The 17,496-nt window shown below is 45.8% G+C and overlaps 1 protein-coding gene across 13 annotated transcripts in view; it reads left to right on the top strand.

Moving 5' to 3' along the window:
* LOC129394133 (nuclear pore complex-interacting protein family member A9-like) overlaps window positions 1-17,496 on the top strand; it is an 89,369-nt gene that overhangs the window by 39,953 nt on the left and 31,920 nt on the right. For 10 of the 13 annotated variants that reach the window (XM_063598442.1, XM_063598437.1, XM_063598438.1 and 7 more), the window contains 2 exons: window positions 3,727-3,855; window positions 12,653-12,781. In XM_063598442.1, coding sequence (XP_063454512.1) covers window positions 3,727-3,855; window positions 12,653-12,781 — 258 coding nt within the window. Of the gene's footprint in view, window positions 1-3,726; window positions 3,856-12,652; window positions 12,782-14,828; window positions 15,036-17,045; window positions 17,329-17,496 lie in introns of those variants that run through there. The other 3 variants (XM_063598449.1, XM_063598450.1, XM_063598447.1) reach the window with 3 other exon arrangements.

Here is a 17,496-nt window from a genome sequence, read left to right as displayed (position 1 = left end):
CCCTCCCCTCCCCCTTCCCTCCCCCTCCCCAACTCAGATCCGGCCCCCGGTCCCCGTCCCGTTCCCTCCCCCCTGCCCTAAGCCACCTCCACCTCTGTCCTGGTCGCCTCAGGGCGCCTGAAAGGACCAGGACATGCGGGTGCTGTGGCTGCTCTTTTGGCTCCTCTTTTGGCTCCTGCTGGCATTTATCAGCCATCAGTCCACCTGTGTGAGTGGACGGGTGCTGTGGCTGCTCTTTCGGCTCCTCTTTTGGCTCCTGCTGGGATTTATCAGCCATCAGTCCACCTGTGTGAGTAGACGCTGGACCCGCGTGGTTTCTTCCTTTTTACTGGGCTGTGTCACGCGGCATGAAATGACACAGCTCAGGCCTGTAATCCCAGCACTTTAGGGGGCCGAGGTGGGCAGATCACTTGAGTCCAGGAGTTGAAGACTAGCCAGGGCATCATAGCAAAACCCCATCTCTACAAAAAATTCCAAAAAAGATTAGTCGGGCCTGGTGGTGCGTACCTGTTATCCCAGTTACTGGAGAGGCTGAGGTGGGAGGATCGCTTGGGCCCAGGAGCTGGCCGTTGCAGTGAGCCGAGATGGCCCCGCTGCACTCTTGTCTCTAACAAACAAAACGGACCAAAACGAAGTGAAATGTCATTTGATTTGTGTCATCTGGTTTGATGACTTTTTTTTTTTTTAGACAGAGCTGGAGTGCAGTGGCAAGATCTCGGCTCACTGCAACCTCCGCTTCCGGGGTTCAAGCAATTGTCCCGCCTCAGCCTCCTGAGTAGCTCTGATTACAACGCCTGGCTAATTTCTGTATTTTTAGTAGCGACGGGGTTTCACCATGTTCGCCAGGATAGTCTCCATCTCTTCACCTCGTGATCTGCCTGCCTCGGCCTCCCAGTGCTGGGATTACAGGCGTGAGCCACCGCGCCTGGCCAAACTATATAACCTTAAGTGTAAGTTTATTAACTTTGGAAAGTACATACACCAGCATAAACCAACCCCCTTTCAAGATCTACATTATTTTATTTATTTATTTATTTTTTTGAGACAGTTTCTCCCTTGTTGCCGAGGCTGGAGTGCAATGGGGCAGTCTCAGCTCACCGCAACCTCTGCTTCCCAGATTCGAGCGATTCTCCTGCCTCAGCCTCCCGAGTGGCTGGGATTACAGACATGTGCCACCACTCCCAGCTAATTTTGTATTTTTAGTAGAGATAGGGTTTCTCCATGTTGGTCAGGCTGGTTTTGAACTCCCGACCTCAGGTGATCCGCCCGCCTCGGCCTCCCAAAGCATTGGGATTACAGGCATGAACCACCGTGCCCAGCCAAGATCTACACTATTATGTCACCCCAGAAAGTGAACTCTCACTCTTCCCAGCCAGTCTCTTTCTTATCCTAGGTTAGCTTGCTTATTCTGGAATTTCGTGTATACAGATGCATGCCATGCCATAGGTACTCTTTTGTGTCTGCTTTATTCTGCTCAACACCATGTTTCTGAAATCATGACCATTGTTGTATGGTTCTCTAAGTCCATCATTTCCATTTCAGACTCAGCATATGCTGAGTTCAACCTGTTGAAGGGCTATCTCTGTTTAATTCACCATCTTGAAAGAAACATTTAAAATTGAGATGTTTTCAAGAATATATAGTTAAATCCTGAGGAATCGATGTAGAAATGTTATCGTCTTCACTCACATAAGAGTCTAATGGAATTAATGTCAACAATCTTAGAGAAATCCCACACTATTCATGCCATTTTCATGATCTCCACCTTGGTAATTTTTTTTTTTTTTTTTTTTTTTTTTTTTTTTTTTTTGAGACAGAGTCTCGCTCTGTCACCCAGGCTGAAGTGCAGTGGTGCGATCTCGGCTCACTGCAACCTCTGCCTCCCGGGTTCAAGTGATTCTTCTGCCTCAGCCTCCCAAGTAGCTGGAACTATAGGCGGGTGCCACCATGCCCTGCTAATTTTTTGTATTTTTAGTAGAGATTGGTTTCACCGTGTTAGCTAGGATGGTCTCAATCTCCTGATCTCGCGGTCCACCCACCTCGGCTTCCCAAAGTGCTGGGATTGCAGGCGTGAGCCACCACGCCCGGCCCACCTTGTTAATTTTTAAGCACTAAAATTCGATACTTATTTGTGAATGAAGTAATCTCTTCATTGTATTTTTTTTTTTTTTTTTACTTATGCTGAGCTTTAAATGACAAAGATTCATATAATCCAAGAGAGAAGTATTATTTAGAGGGATTCTTTTACCATGTGATATATAATAAATGCATCCAATGTTATACATCAATTTAAAAAACAAGTAAATAACTAAAGAAAAGATAACTACTGGCCAGGTGCAGTGGCTCACACTTGTATTCCCAGCACTTTGGGAGGCCGAGGCAGGTGGATCATGAGGTCAGGAGTTGGAGACCAGCCTGGCCAAGATGGTGAAACCCTGTTTCTACTAAAAATACAAAAATTAGCCGAGCGTGGTGGCAGGCGCCTGTAATCCCAGTTACTCAGTAGCTGAGGCAGGAGAATCGCTTGAACCCGGGAGGCGGAGGTTGCAGTGAGCTGAGATCATGCCACTGCAATCTAGCCTGGGTGACAGAGCAAGACTTTGTCTTAAAACAAAAAGAAAAGGAAAGATAATTACTTTATACTTAGCTTGTCTTAGCCATGAGTGACGGGCTGCATGTGGCCCAGGACAGTTTTGAATGCAGTTCAGCACAAATTTGTAAACTTTCTTAAAACATTAGGAGATTTTGGCCAGGTACAGTGGCTCATGCCTGTAATCCCAGCACTTTGGGAGGCTGAGGCGGGCAGATTACCTGAGGTCAGGAGTTCGAGACCACCCTGGCCAACATGGCAAAACCCCATCTCCACAAAAAATAAAAAAATTTGCTGAGTGCACTGTCAGGCACCTGTACTCCCAGCTACTCAGGAGGCTGAGGCAGGAGAATCACTTGAACCTGAGAGGCAGAGGTTGCAGTGAGCCGAGAGCACACCACTGCACTCCAGCCTGGGTGACAGAGTGAGACCCCATCTCAAAAAGAAACAACAAACAAAAACAAAAACAAAAACAAAAACAATGGCCGGGCACGGTGGTTCACACCTGTAATCCCAGCACTTTGGGAGGCCGAGGCAGGCAGATCGCCTGTCGGGAGTTGAAGGCCAGACTGGCCAACATGGTGAAACCTCATCTCTACTAAAAATACAAAAATTAGTCGGGCGTGGTGGCAGAGACCTGTAATCTCAGCTGCTCGGGAGGCTGAGGGAGGAGAATGGCTTGAGCCCAGGAGCTGGAGGTTGCAGTGAGCTGAGATTGCACCACTGCACTCCAGCCTGGGCGACTGAGTGGAGCGGAACTCTGTCTCAAAAAAAAAAAAAAAGAGGTTTTTTTAAGATCATCAGCTGTTGTTAGTGTCAGTGTATGTTATGTGTGGCTCAAGACAACTTTGCTTCTTTTAATATAGGCAGGGAAGTCAAAAGATTGGATATCCCTGCTTTATACCAAGAAAGACAACACCCCACATTTGCAATGCCTAAAAACACTACCAGCCATCTGAAAAACATGAGACTTCTCTAACTTCTGTTCTTTTTTGTAGCAGTGGAATCCCACGGTGATATCTGAGGGATGTGGTTACCTTTTGGAGGAGGTTGACGGTTTCTAAGGATGATTCTTTCTGAGTGAAATATTGTCAGTGTCATTGACCTTTTCATTATTTCAACTATTATTATTCCAGGTTATCAATACTCTGGCTGACCTTCGTCATCGTGGGACTGACTTTGGTGGAAGTCTTTGGTTACTTATCATTACTGTGTTTCTGAGAAGTTATAAATTTGCCATCTCCCTCCGCACAAGTTACCTTTCTGTGAGTATACTAACTTTCTGTAGAGGTATACTTGTAATCACAAATAAGAATAAGTTATATGAAACAATTCACGTTTCTGGACTTCATTATGAATATGTGGTTTTACCCCAAAAATCAGGGAAATGATTTATTAGCATAAGAAATATGAAAATATCTGCCATTTACATTATGAAAATTAAATAGGTCGGTGTTTAATAGAATGTCAACAGAGCTTTTGGTCAAAAATAAGTTTTTTTAACCTTTGTGCTATTTGTCACAAATGGAGTATGAGGTTTCGTCACTTAAATAGGAAAGTCTTTCTAAACTCTTCTGCTTTATAGTTCTATCGTATGGGTGGAAGGAAAACTTCCAATCTCCACTCTGAAGATTCACTGCAGAAATGAGCTGACAACAGACAGCTTAACAGGAAAAGAAAAACATAGAACAGGCATAAACATGGGAACCAGCTGAAAAATGAGACTGCTAGAAGGGCTGGATGGTTGATGCTTAAAGAGCACCCTCTTCTGAGGGGAGAGGGAGATAGATGGAGATGTAGGCCATTTAGAGGGGCAGCAAATGATTTTTAGGGGAAATGAAAGAGCCCAAGGAACAAACAGTTGGCCTGAGACAAAGTTCCTCTGAGGTCATAGGGACGAGGTGACAAACTGCCGGAAGGTGAAGGGCAGAACTGCACTGGGTCTCATGATGCAGAGAAAGCCCCAGAGAATCTCTTAGAACTGCCCTCCAAGAGAATCAATGAAAAGTGTGTCTGGGCAGGGTAATTTTGAATGACATCATTCAAAGTGCATGTTCCCACTTGCAACTGGAGAGAGATCAGTATGTCAAAAGTCTGTACTTGGTAAGAATTTGGCTGCTAAGTTGTGCCATAATTTGTCTTTTGAGCCTTTTTTCCTTTGGGGAAGTTGAGCTCTACATTTTGTCTTGCCATTCATGACAGTAAAAATGTGGCCGTCTGGGGGCTGAACCTCCTTCTGAACAATGATCCAAGATAAAAGTACTAATACCACAATGCTTTTTTATATTCAAGGGAAGAGGAAGTATGTTTCAGTTTTACCGCCTAGATAATTACACGTCATTTGGCACTGCCTTTCAAGATATGTAGAAAACAGAAAATATATGAGTTATGAAGATATCTAGGCACATTTAACATTCTCTGTGCCACTTAGTCCTGAACAGAGAATTTTCGGTATAAATTGGAGGAAGCTTTTTTTTTTTTTTTTTTTTTTCTTTCTTTTCTCACCCCCAAGACGTGTCTCCCTCTGTTGCCCAGGCTGGAGTATAATGGTGTGAGCTCGGCTCACTGCAACCTCCACCTCCTGGCTTCAAGTGATTCCCCTGCCTCAGCCTCTCAAGTAGCTGGGATTACAGGTGCCCACCACCATGCCCAGCTAATTTTTGTATTTTTAGTAGAGTCGGGGTTTTACCATGTTGGCCAGGCTAGTCTCAAAACCCGACCTCAAATGATCCACCCGCCTCAGCCTCCCAAAGTGCTGGGATTACAAGCGTGAGCCACCACGTGAGCCAGGGGAAGTTTTTAAATTTACCACTTTTTAACAATTCCATTTAGGAAAGTTCAGTTGAGCTGTTGGACTTGGACAACTTTGCACCTCTCATCTTTGTCCTTGTCATCTAGTCATCTATACCATTACCTCCTAAGCAGGGACATCATGGGTGCCATGAAGCATTCATGCGTGATGGCATTTCTTTGCCTCTCATTTCTTCGTGTGTTTGACATTTCTCCTAGCTCCAAACTGGGCCAGCTACCTTTCCTATGAAATCTAGCAGTAGCTGTGGGATAGACGTGGTTGCTCTTCTCATCTTTTTAGATTACCCATTGCTTCTCTCGAAATCCTAGTACATGATTTTTTTTTGATCCTATGTGCAGAAATCAGGAAAAAACAAATTCTACAAAGAATTTGAAAGATATTATTTCAGGCCAGGTGTGGTGGCTCATGCCTGTAATCCCAGCACTTTGGGAGGCTGAGGCAGGTGGATCACTTGAGGTCAGCAGTTCAAGACCAGATGGGCCAACATAGTGAAATCCCATCTCTACTAAAAAGACAAAAATTAGCCAGGCATGGTAGCAGGCACCTGTAATCCCAGCTACTTGGGAGGCCGAGGCACAAGAATCGCTTGAATCTGGGAGGTGGAGGTTGCCGTGAGCCACGGTAGCGCCACTGCACTTCAGCATGGTTGAGTGACACTCCGTCTCAAGAAAAAAGTCATTTCAATGACTACCTCAGGAGATTCATAGGTATCTGACCCACATCTGAGATGGGATTTGCATTGCATTTTAGCTATGATGAGAACAAATATTTAATGTCTTCGAAGATTAAAAGCATACTGTGATAATATGGAAATCTTGGTGGGAATTCAGTCATTAGTGAGAATGTTTTGCGTTAAGTTCAAACCGGCCTCAACGAAGCTGATGTGAGGGAAGGGAAAGTGAACTCTGAGTAGAGCAGGGACAGAAGAAAGATGCTCCAGTGCGGATCAGGAAGGAGCAGGGGGTGAAATGTTACAAATTCTAGAACTCAGAGAGCTGAAGGTAATTACTTCCTTTTCAGGTTGTGAAACATGTTAACCTGTGGTAAAATACTTACAAGATGATAATTACCATCTAACCGTGTTGAAGTGTGCAGTTCAGTTGTGTGAAGTATATTCATGTCATTTTTTTTTTTTTTTTTTGAGACGGAGTCTCACTCTGTCACCAGGCTGGAGTGCAGTGGTGGGATCTTGGCTCACTGCAACCTCTGCCTCCTGGGTTCAAGCAGTTCTCCTGCCTCAGCCTCCCGAGTAGCTGGGACTACAGGCGTGCGCCACCATGCTCAGCTAATTTTTGTATTTTTAGTAGAGACAGGGTTTCACCATGTTGGTCAGGCTGGTCTTGAACTCCTAACCTCGTGATCCGCCTGCCTCAGCCTCCCAAAGTGCTGGGATTACAGGCGTGAGCCACCATGCCCAGCGAAATCTAGGGCTGGAACATGGCTGCAGCATATAAATAGAATTGAATTCCATCGTTTTGTTAACCCTGTTTTTTGTTTGTTTGTAGTTGTTGCTGTTTTTGAGACACAGTCTCGCTCTGTCGCCTAGGCTGGAGTGCAGTGGTGCAATCTCGGCTCACGGCAGACTCTGCCTCCTGGGTTCAAACTATTCTCCTGCCTCAGCCTCCCAAGTAGGTGGGACTACAGGCGCCTACCACCACACCCGGCTAATTTTTGTATTTTATTAGAGACAGGGTTTCACCATATTGGCCAGGCTGGTCTGGAACTCCTGACCTTGTGATCCGCCCACCTCGGCCTCCCAAAGTGCTGGGATTACAGGCGTGAGCCACCACACCCAGCCCCTGTTTTGTTTTTGTTTTGCTTGTTTCTTAGGGTTGTTTTTCTATTTATGGTAAAGGCATTGGCTTTCCATTTGTAGCATCAATCGAATATTTCCTGTTAACAATAACCTTATGTCATAGTAAATGGTAAAGGGATTTAAAGCAGTGGTTTTCAGCTGCCAGAGGCCTGAGTGAGTTTGGGCACACTCTGTGTGATCGGGCAGAAGGCCTGTGGGAAGTTTAGCCGAGGACAGGGCCAGGAAAGGTGATGGACAGTGGGGGTCTGTCCTGGTCACCAGGCCCCTGGGTCCTGCCCACCTGCTTGGAGCTCCCCACCCATCACACACGATGCTGCCAAGCCCTCTGGGTATTGTGGGCAAATACCTTAGGAGAGAAGCTGATGAACTTTGTTTCTTGAAATGCACAGATTCCTTGGACATCCCTGAGAGATCAATCATGAAAGTCAACTTGGTTTTCTCCCCCTCATTTGGGTTCAGAATTTAAAGTCCACACACACAGGCAGTAAGATGATATAGATAAGGACATCATCACTCGGTTTCGGATGTTAAAATGTCTAGGTGGGTTAGGGGTGATTTGAGATCACACAACCTTGTGCCACAAAGAGGAATTCCCAGGCCAGAGGGAGACATTTTATTGCCATGTTATGATCTTATCATTGAGTTGAAAGGCAATCTTGTTTCATTTTGGATTCTTTCTTATGTTTATGTCTTATAAGGGCACTTTGAATTTCCAAGCAAATAATAATTTTGAATTAGCTTTTAATCATTGACTTCTAGCACAGTTATATGATCAGAAACATGCTGTGTGATTGGATTGCTCTCAAACATATTGAGATTTGCTGGAACAAAATAAGTCAGGTTAATTTTTGTAAATGTACCATGCCTGCTTAAAATGAATGTATGTACATTTGTTCCTGAGATACAGGTTGATGGGCGGATGGCTACATGGATGTGATGGAGATGTTTTACTATCGGGACCTTCCGCATCCTGCTGATGTTTTGTTGCTTAAGATATGAATGGCTGAGCGGAGGCTGTAAACCCTGGCACTCTGCTTGGGTATGAGGTTCTTCCTGCCATCCTGCCATCATTTGTTTTTTATGTTTTGTCGCCAAAAGTGACCTTGAGGAACCCTGGGAGCTCAGGAAGGAAGGAGCGCCCAGAAGCAGGGACAGGGAGCTGGTTGGGGAGGACCAGAAATCAGGTTTGTGAAGGTTCCAGAGAGGACCTGGCCTTGGGAGGAGCGTGGGGGACTGAGATGGGGGAGGGGTCATTGGAATGATGCGGGCGCTACTTGGAATGTCCATTGTGAGGCACCACCGGGGTCATCAGGGATTGGTGGAGAGGGAGTATGAAGCCCCAGGGTTGCTAAGGGAGGGCCCAGACCGAAGAAGGTTTGGTGGAAAGCAGAACCTTAGTCTCCCTCTAATTGCTCCTAAGCCTCAACGCTCCCTTGCCCCGCGTGTCCTGTTGCTTCCCTGATCTTCTCCGTGACCTGTAGCTAAGCCTTCCACCAGCGCTTGAGTACTTAATTTGAACCGGATCCTTTCCCAGACCCTTTCTTCTTCTCCTCCTCCTCCTCCACCTCCTCCAGGTGCCCAACAGCCCCCTTCTCCTCCTTTCCCTTCCCTTACTTCCCCCCTTCCCCTCCCCTTCCCCTCCCCTTACTTCCCCCCTTCCCCTCCCCTTCCCCTCCCCTTCCCCTCCCCCTCCCCTTCCTCTCCCCCTCCCCTCCCCCTTCCCTCCCCCTCCCCAACTCAGATCCGGCCCCCGGTCCCCGTCCCGTTCCCTCCCCCCTGCCCTAAGCCACCTCCACCTCTGTCCTGGTCGCCTCAGGGCGCCTGAAAGGACCAGGACATGCGGGTGCTGTGGCTGCTCTTTTGGCTCCTCTTTTGGCTCCTGCTGGCATTTATCAGCCATCAGTCCACCTGTGTGAGTGGACGGGTGCTGTGGCTGCTCTTTCGGCTCCTCTTTTGGCTCCTGCTGGGATTTATCAGCCATCAGTCCACCTGTGTGAGTAGACGCTGGACCCGCGTGGTTTCTTCCTTTTTACTGGGCTGTGTCACGCGGCATGAAATGACACAGCTCAGGCCTGTAATCCCAGCACTTTAGGGGGCCGAGGTGGGCAGATCACTTGAGTCCAGGAGTTGAAGACTAGCCAGGGCATCATAGCAAAACCCCATCTCTACAAAAAATTCCAAAAAAGATTAGTCGGGCCTGGTGGTGCGTACCTGTTATCCCAGTTACTGGAGAGGCTGAGGTGGGAGGATCGCTTGGGCCCAGGAGCTGGCCGTTGCAGTGAGCCGAGATGGCCCCGCTGCACTCTTGTCTCTAACAAACAAAACGGACCAAAACGAAGTGAAATGTCATTTGATTTGTGTCATCTGGTTTGATGACTTTTTTTTTTTTTAGACAGAGCTGGAGTGCAGTGGCAAGATCTCGGCTCACTGCAACCTCCGCTTCCGGGGTTCAAGCAATTGTCCCGCCTCAGCCTCCTGAGTAGCTCTGATTACAACGCCTGGCTAATTTCTGTATTTTTAGTAGCGACGGGGTTTCACCATGTTCGCCAGGATAGTCTCCATCTCTTCACCTCGTGATCTGCCTGCCTCCGCCTCCCAGTGCTGGGATTACAGGCGTGAGCCACCGCGCCTGGCCAAACTATATAACCTTAAGTGTAAGTTTATTAACTTTGGAAAGTACATACACCAGCATAAACCAACCCCCTTTCAAGATCTACATTATTTTATTTATTTATTTATTTTTTTGAGACAGTTTCTCCCTTGTTGCCGAGGCTGGAGTGCAATGGGGCAGTCTCAGCTCACCGCAACCTCTGCTTCCCAGATTCGAGCGATTCTCCTGCCTCAGCCTCCCGAGTGGCTGGGATTACAGACATGTGCCACCACTCCCAGCTAATTTTGTATTTTTAGTAGAGATAGGGTTTCTCCATGTTGGTCAGGCTGGTTTTGAACTCCCGACCTCAGGTGATCCGCCCGCCTCGGCCTCCCAAAGCATTGGGATTACAGGCATGAACCACCGTGCCCAGCCAAGATCTACACTATTATGTCACCCCAGAAAGTGAACTCTCACTCTTCCCAGCCAGTCTCTTTCTTATCCTAGGTTAGCTTGCTTATTCTGGAATTTCGTGTATACAGATGCATGCCATGCCATAGGTACTCTTTTGTGTCTGCTTTATTCTGCTCAACACCATGTTTCTGAAATCATGACCATTGTTGTATGGTTCTCTAAGTCCATCATTTCCATTTCAGACTCAGCATATGCTGAGTTCAACCTGTTGAAGGGCTATCTCTGTTTAATTCACCATCTTGAAAGAAACATTTAAAATTGAGATGTTTTCAAGAATATATAGTTAAATCCTGAGGAATCGATGTAGAAATGTTATCGTCTTCACTCACATAAGAGTCTAATGGAATTAATGTCAACAATCTTAGAGAAATCCCACACTATTCATGCCATTTTCATGATCTCCACCTTGGTAATTTTTTTTTTTTTTTTTTTTTTTTTTTTTTTTTTTTTTTTGAGACAGAGTCTCGCTCTGTCACCCAGGCTGAAGTGCAGTGGTGCGATCTCGGCTCACTGCAACCTCTGCCTCCCGGGTTCAAGTGATTCTTCTGCCTCAGCCTCCCAAGTAGCTGGAACTATAGGCGGGTGCCACCATGCCCTGCTAATTTTTTGTATTTTTAGTAGAGATTGGTTTCACCGTGTTAGCTAGGATGGTCTCAATCTCCTGATCTCGCGGTCCACCCACCTCGGCTTCCCAAAGTGCTGGGATTGCAGGCGTGAGCCACCACGCCCGGCCCACCTTGTTAATTTTTAAGCACTAAAATTCGATACTTATTTGTGAATGAAGTAATCTCTTCATTGTATTTTTTTTTTTTTTTTTTACTTATGCTGAGCTTTAAATGACAAAGATTCATATAATCCAAGAGAGAAGTATTATTTAGAGGGATTCTTTTACCATGTGATATATAATAAATGCATCCAACGTTATACATCAATTTAAAAAACAAGTAAATAACTAAAGAAAAGATAACTACTGGCCAGGTGCAGTGGCTCACACTTGTATTCCCAGCACTTTGGGAGGCCGAGGCAGGTGGATCATGAGGTCAGGAGTTGGAGACCAGCCTGGCCAAGATGGTGAAACCCTGTTTCTACTAAAAATACAAAAATTAGCCGAGCGTGGTGGCAGGCGCCTGTAATCCCAGTTACTCAGTAGCTGAGGCAGGAGAATCGCTTGAACCCGGGAGGCGGAGGTTGCAGTGAGCTGAGATCATGCCACTGCAATCTAGCCTGGGTGACAGAGCAAGACTTTGTCTTAAAACAAAAAGAAAAGGAAAGATAATTACTTTATACTTAGCTTGTCTTAGCCATGAGTGACGGGCTGCATGTGGCCCAGGACAGTTTTGAATGCAGTTCAGCACAAATTTGTAAACTTTCTTAAAACATTAGGAGATTTTGGCCAGGTACAGTGGCTCATGCCTGTAATCCCAGCACTTTGGGAGGCTGAGGCGGGCAGATTACCTGAGGTCAGGAGTTCGAGACCACCCTGGCCAACATGGCAAAACCCCATCTCCACAAAAAATAAAAAAATTTGCTGAGTGCACTGTCAGGCACCTGTACTCCCAGCTACTCAGGAGGCTGAGGCAGGAGAATCACTTGAACCTGAGAGGCAGAGGTTGCAGTGAGCCGAGAGCACACCACTGCACTCCAGCCTGGGTGACAGAGTGAGACCCCATCTCAAAAAGAAACAACAAACAAAAACAAAAACAAAAACAAAAACAATGGCCGGGCACGGTGGTTCACACCTGTAATCCCAGCACTTTGGGAGGCCGAGGCAGGCAGATCGCCTGTCGGGAGTTGAAGGCCAGACTGGCCAACATGGTGAAACCTCATCTCTACTAAAAATACAAAAATTAGTCGGGCGTGGTGGCAGAGACCTGTAATCTCAGCTGCTCGGGAGGCTGAGGGAGGAGAATGGCTTGAGCCCAGGAGCTGGAGGTTGCAGTGAGCTGAGATTGCACCACTGCACTCCAGCCTGGGCGACTGAGTGGAGCGGAACTCTGTCTCAAAAAAAAAAAAAAAGAGGTTTTTTTAAGATCATCAGCTGTTGTTAGTGTCAGTGTATGTTATGTGTGGCTCAAGACAACTTTGCTTCTTTTAATATAGGCAGGGAAGTCAAAAGATTGGATATCCCTGCTTTATACCAAGAAAGACAACACCCCACATTTGCAATGCCTAAAAACACTACCAGCCATCTGAAAAACATGAGACTTCTCTAACTTCTGTTCTTTTTTGTAGCAGTGGAATCCCACGGTGATATCTGAGGGATGTGGTTACCTTTTGGAGGAGGTTGACGGTTTCTAAGGATGATTCTTTCTGAGTGAAATATTGTCAGTGTCATTGACCTTTTCATTATTTCAACTATTATTATTCCAGGTTATCAATACTCTGGCTGACCTTCGTCATCGTGGGACTGACTTTGGTGGAAGTCTTTGGTTACTTATCATTACTGTGTTTCTGAGAAGTTATAAATTTGCCATCTCCCTCCGCACAAGTTACCTTTCTGTGAGTATACTAACTTTCTGTAGAGGTATACTTGTAATCACAAATAAGAATAAGTTATATGAAACAATTCACGTTTCTGGACTTCATTATGAATATGTGGTTTTACCCCAAAAATCAGGGAAATGATTTATTAGCATAAGAAATATGAAAATATCTGCCATTTACATTATGAAAATTAAATAGGTCGGTGTTTAATAGAATGTCAACAGAGCTTTTGGTCAAAAATAAGTTTTTTTAACCTTTGTGCTATTTGTCACAAATGGAGTATGAGGTTTCGTCACTTAAATAGGAAAGTCTTTCTAAACTCTTCTGCTTTATAGTTCTATCGTATGGGTGGAAGGAAAACTTCCAATCTCCACTCTGAAGATTCACTGCAGAAATGAGCTGACAACAGACAGCTTAACAGGAAAAGAAAAACATAGAACAGGCATAAACATGGGAACCAGCTGAAAAATGAGACTGCTAGAAGGGCTGGATGGTTGATGCTTAAAGAGCACCCTCTTCTGAGGGGAGAGGGAGATAGATGGAGATGTAGGCCATTTAGAGGGGCAGCAAATGATTTTTAGGGGAAATGAAAGAGCCCAAGGAACAAACAGTTGGCCTGAGACAAAGTTCCTCTGAGGTCATAGGGACGAGGTGACAAACTGCCGGAAGGTGAAGGGCAGAACTGCACTGGGTCTCATGATGCAGAGAAAGCCCCAGAGAATCTCTTAGAACTGCCCTCCAAGAGAATCAATGAAAAGTGTGTCTGGGCAGGGTAATTTTGAATGACATCATTCAAAGTGCATGTTCCCACTTGCAACTGGAGAGAGATCAGTATGTCAAAAGTCTGTACTTGGTAAGAATTTGGCTGCTAAGTTGTGCCATAATTTGTCTTTTGAGCCTTTTTTCCTTTGGGGAAGTTGAGCTCTACATTTTGTCTTGCCATTCATGACAGTAAAAATGTGGCCGTCTGGGGGCTGAACCTCCTTCTGAACAATGATCCAAGATAAAAGTACTAATACCACAATGCTTTTTTATATTCAAGGGAAGAGGAAGTATGTTTCAGTTTTACCGCCTAGATAATTACACGTCATTTGGCACTGCCTTTCAAGATATGTAGAAAACAGAAAATATATGAGTTATGAAGATATCTAGGCACATTTAACATTCTCTGTGCCACTTAGTCCTGAACAGAGAATTTTCGGTATAAATTGGAGGAAGCTTTTTTTTTTTTTTTTTTTTTTCTTTCTTTTCTCACCCCCAAGACGTGTCTCCCTCTGTTGCCCAGGCTGGAGTATAATGGTGTGAGCTCGGCTCACTGCAACCTCCACCTCCTGGCTTCAAGTGATTCCCCTGCCTCAGCCTCTCAAGTAGCTGGGATTACAGGTGCCCACCACCATGCCCAGCTAATTTTTGTATTTTTAGTAGAGTCGGGGTTTTACCATGTTGGCCAGGCTAGTCTCAAAACCCGACCTCAAATGATCCACCCGCCTCAGCCTCCCAAAGTGCTGGGATTACAAGCGTGAGCCACCACGTGAGCCAGGGGAAGTTTTTAAATTTACCACTTTTTAACAATTCCATTTAGGAAAGTTCAGTTGAGCTGTTGGACTTGGACAACTTTGCACCTCTCATCTTTGTCCTTGTCATCTAGTCATCTATACCATTACCTCCTAAGCAGGGACATCATGGGTGCCATGAAGCATTCATGCGTGATGGCATTTCTTTGCCTCTCATTTCTTCGTGTGTTTGACATTTCTCCTAGCTCCAAACTGGGCCAGCTACCTTTCCTATGAAATCTAGCAGTAGCTGTGGGATAGACGTGGTTGCTCTTCTCATCTTTTTAGATTACCCATTGCTTCTCTCGAAATCCTAGTACATGATTTTTTTTTGATCCTATGTGCAGAAATCAGGAAAAAACAAATTCTACAAAGAATTTGAAAGATATTATTTCAGGCCAGGTGTGGTGGCTCATGCCTGTAATCCCAGCACTTTGGGAGGCTGAGGCAGGTGGATCACTTGAGGTCAGCAGTTCAAGACCAGATGGGCCAACATAGTGAAATCCCATCTCTACTAAAAAGACAAAAATTAGCCAGGCATGGTAGCAGGCACCTGTAATCCCAGCTACTTGGGAGGCCGAGGCACAAGAATCGCTTGAATCTGGGAGGTGGAGGTTGCCGTGAGCCACGGTAGCGCCACTGCACTTCAGCATGGTTGAGTGACACTCCGTCTCAAGAAAAAAGTCATTTCAATGACTACCTCAGGAGATTCATAGGTATCTGACCCACATCTGAGATGGGATTTGCATTGCATTTTAGCTATGATGAGAACAAATATTTAATGTCTTCGAAGATTAAAAGCATACTGTGATAATATGGAAATCTTGGTGGGAATTCAGTCATTAGTGAGAATGTTTTGCGTTAAGTTCAAACCGGCCTCAACGAAGCTGATGTGAGGGAAGGGAAAGTGAACTCTGAGTAGAGCAGGGACAGAAGAAAGATGCTCCAGTGCGGATCAGGAAGGAGCAGGGGGTGAAATGTTACAAATTCTAGAACTCAGAGAGCTGAAGGTAATTACTTCCTTTTCAGGTTGTGAAACATGTTAACCTGTGGTAAAATACTTACAAGATGATAATTACCATCTAACCGTGTTGAAGTGTGCAGTTCAGTTGTGTGAAGTATATTCATGTCATTTTTTTTTTTTTTTTTTGAGACGGAGTCTCACTCTGTCACCAGGCTGGAGTGCAGTGGTGGGATCTTGGCTCACTGCAACCTCTGCCTCCTGGGTTCAAGCAGTTCTCCTGCCTCAGCCTCCCGAGTAGCTGGGACTACAGGCGTGCGCCACCATGCTCAGCTAATTTTTGTATTTTTAGTAGAGACAGGGTTTCACCATGTTGGTCAGGCTGGTCTTGAACTCCTAACCTCGTGATCCGCCTGCCTCAGCCTCCCAAAGTGCTGGGATTACAGGCGTGAGCCACCATGCCCAGCGAAATCTAGGGCTGGAACATGGCTGCAGCATATAAATAGAATTGAATTCCATCGTTTTGTTAACCCTGTTTTTTGTTTGTTTGTAGTTGTTGCTGTTTTTGAGACACAGTCTCGCTCTGTCGCCTAGGCTGGAGTGCAGTGGTGCAATCTCGGCTCACGGCAGACTCTGCCTCCTGGGTTCAAACTATTCTCCTGCCTCAGCCTCCCAAGTAGGTGGGACTACAGGCGCCTACCACCACACCCGGCTAATTTTTGTATTTTATTAGAGACAGGGTTTCACCATATTGGCCAGGCTGGTCTGGAACTCCTGACCTTGTGATCCGCCCACCTCGGCCTCCCAAAGTGCTGGGATTACAGGCGTGAGCCACCACACCCAGCCCCTGTTTTGTTTTTGTTTTGCTTGTTTCTTAGGGTTGTTTTTCTATTTATGGTAAAGGCATTGGCTTTCCATTTGTAGCATCAATCGAATATTTCCTGTTAACAATAACCTTATGTCATAGTAAATGGTAAAGGGATTTAAAGCAGTGGTTTTCAGCTGCCAGAGGCCTGAGCGAGTTTGGGCACACTCTGTGTGATCGGGCAGAAGGCCTGTGGGAAGTTTAGCCGAGGACAGGGCCAGGAAAGGTGATGGACAGTGGGGGTCTGTCCTGGTCACCAGGCCCCTGGGTCCTGCCCACCTGCTTGGAGCTCCCCACCCATCACACACGATGCTGCCAAGCCCTCTGGGTATTGTGGGCAAATACCTTAGGAGAGAAGCTGATGAACTTTGTTTCTTGAAATGCACAGATTCCTTGGACATCCCTGAGAGATCAATCATGAAAGTCAACTTGGTTTTCTCCCCCTCATTTGGGTTCAGAATTTAAAGTCCACACACACAGGCAGTAAGATGATATAGATAAGGACATCATCACTCGGTTTCGGATGTTAAAATGTCTAGGTGGGTTAGGGGTGATTTGAGATCACACAACCTTGTGGCACAAAGAGGAATTCCCAGGCCAGAGGGAGACATTTTATTGCCATGTTATGATCTTATCATTGAGTTGAAAGGCAATCTTGTTTCATTTTGGATTCTTTCTTATGTTTATGTCTTATAAGGGCACTTTGAATTTCCAAGCAAATAATAATTTTGAATTAGCTTTTAATCATTGACTTCTAGCACAGTTATATGATCAGAAACATGCTGTGTGATTGGATTGCTCTCAAACATATTGAGATTTGCTGGAACAAAATAAGTCAGGTTAATTTTTGTAAATGTACCATGCCTGCTTAAAATGAATGTATGTACATTTGTTCCTGAGATACAGGTTGATGGGCGGATGGCTACATGGATGTGATGGAGATGTTTTACTATCGGGACCTTCCGCATCCTGCTGATGTTTTGTTGCTTAAGATATGAATGGCTGAGCGGAGGCTGTAAACCCTGGCACTCTGCTTGGGTATGAGGTTCTTCCTGCCATCCTGCCATCATTTGTTTTTTATGTTTTGTCGCCAAAAGTGACCTTGAGGAACCCTGGGAGCTCAGGAAGGAAGGAGCGCCCAGAAGCAGGGACAGGGAGCTGGTTGGGGAGGACCAGAAATCAGGTTTGTGAAGGTTCCAGAGAGGACCTGGCCTTGGGAGGAGCGTGGGGGACTGAGATGGGGGAGGGGTCATTGGAATGATGCGGGCGCTACTTGGAATGTCCATTGTGAGGCACCACCGGGGTCATCAGGGATTGGTGGAGAGGGAGTATGAAGCCCCAGGGTTGCTAA

This window comes from Pan paniscus, chromosome 18 (assembly GCF_029289425.2).
Source record: "Pan paniscus chromosome 18, NHGRI_mPanPan1-v2.0_pri, whole genome shotgun sequence".
NCBI classification, from domain to species: domain Eukaryota; kingdom Metazoa; phylum Chordata; class Mammalia; order Primates; family Hominidae; genus Pan; species Pan paniscus.
The sequence above is the reverse complement of the archived record's forward strand: the minus strand, read 5'-3'. Positions and strand labels throughout refer to the sequence as shown.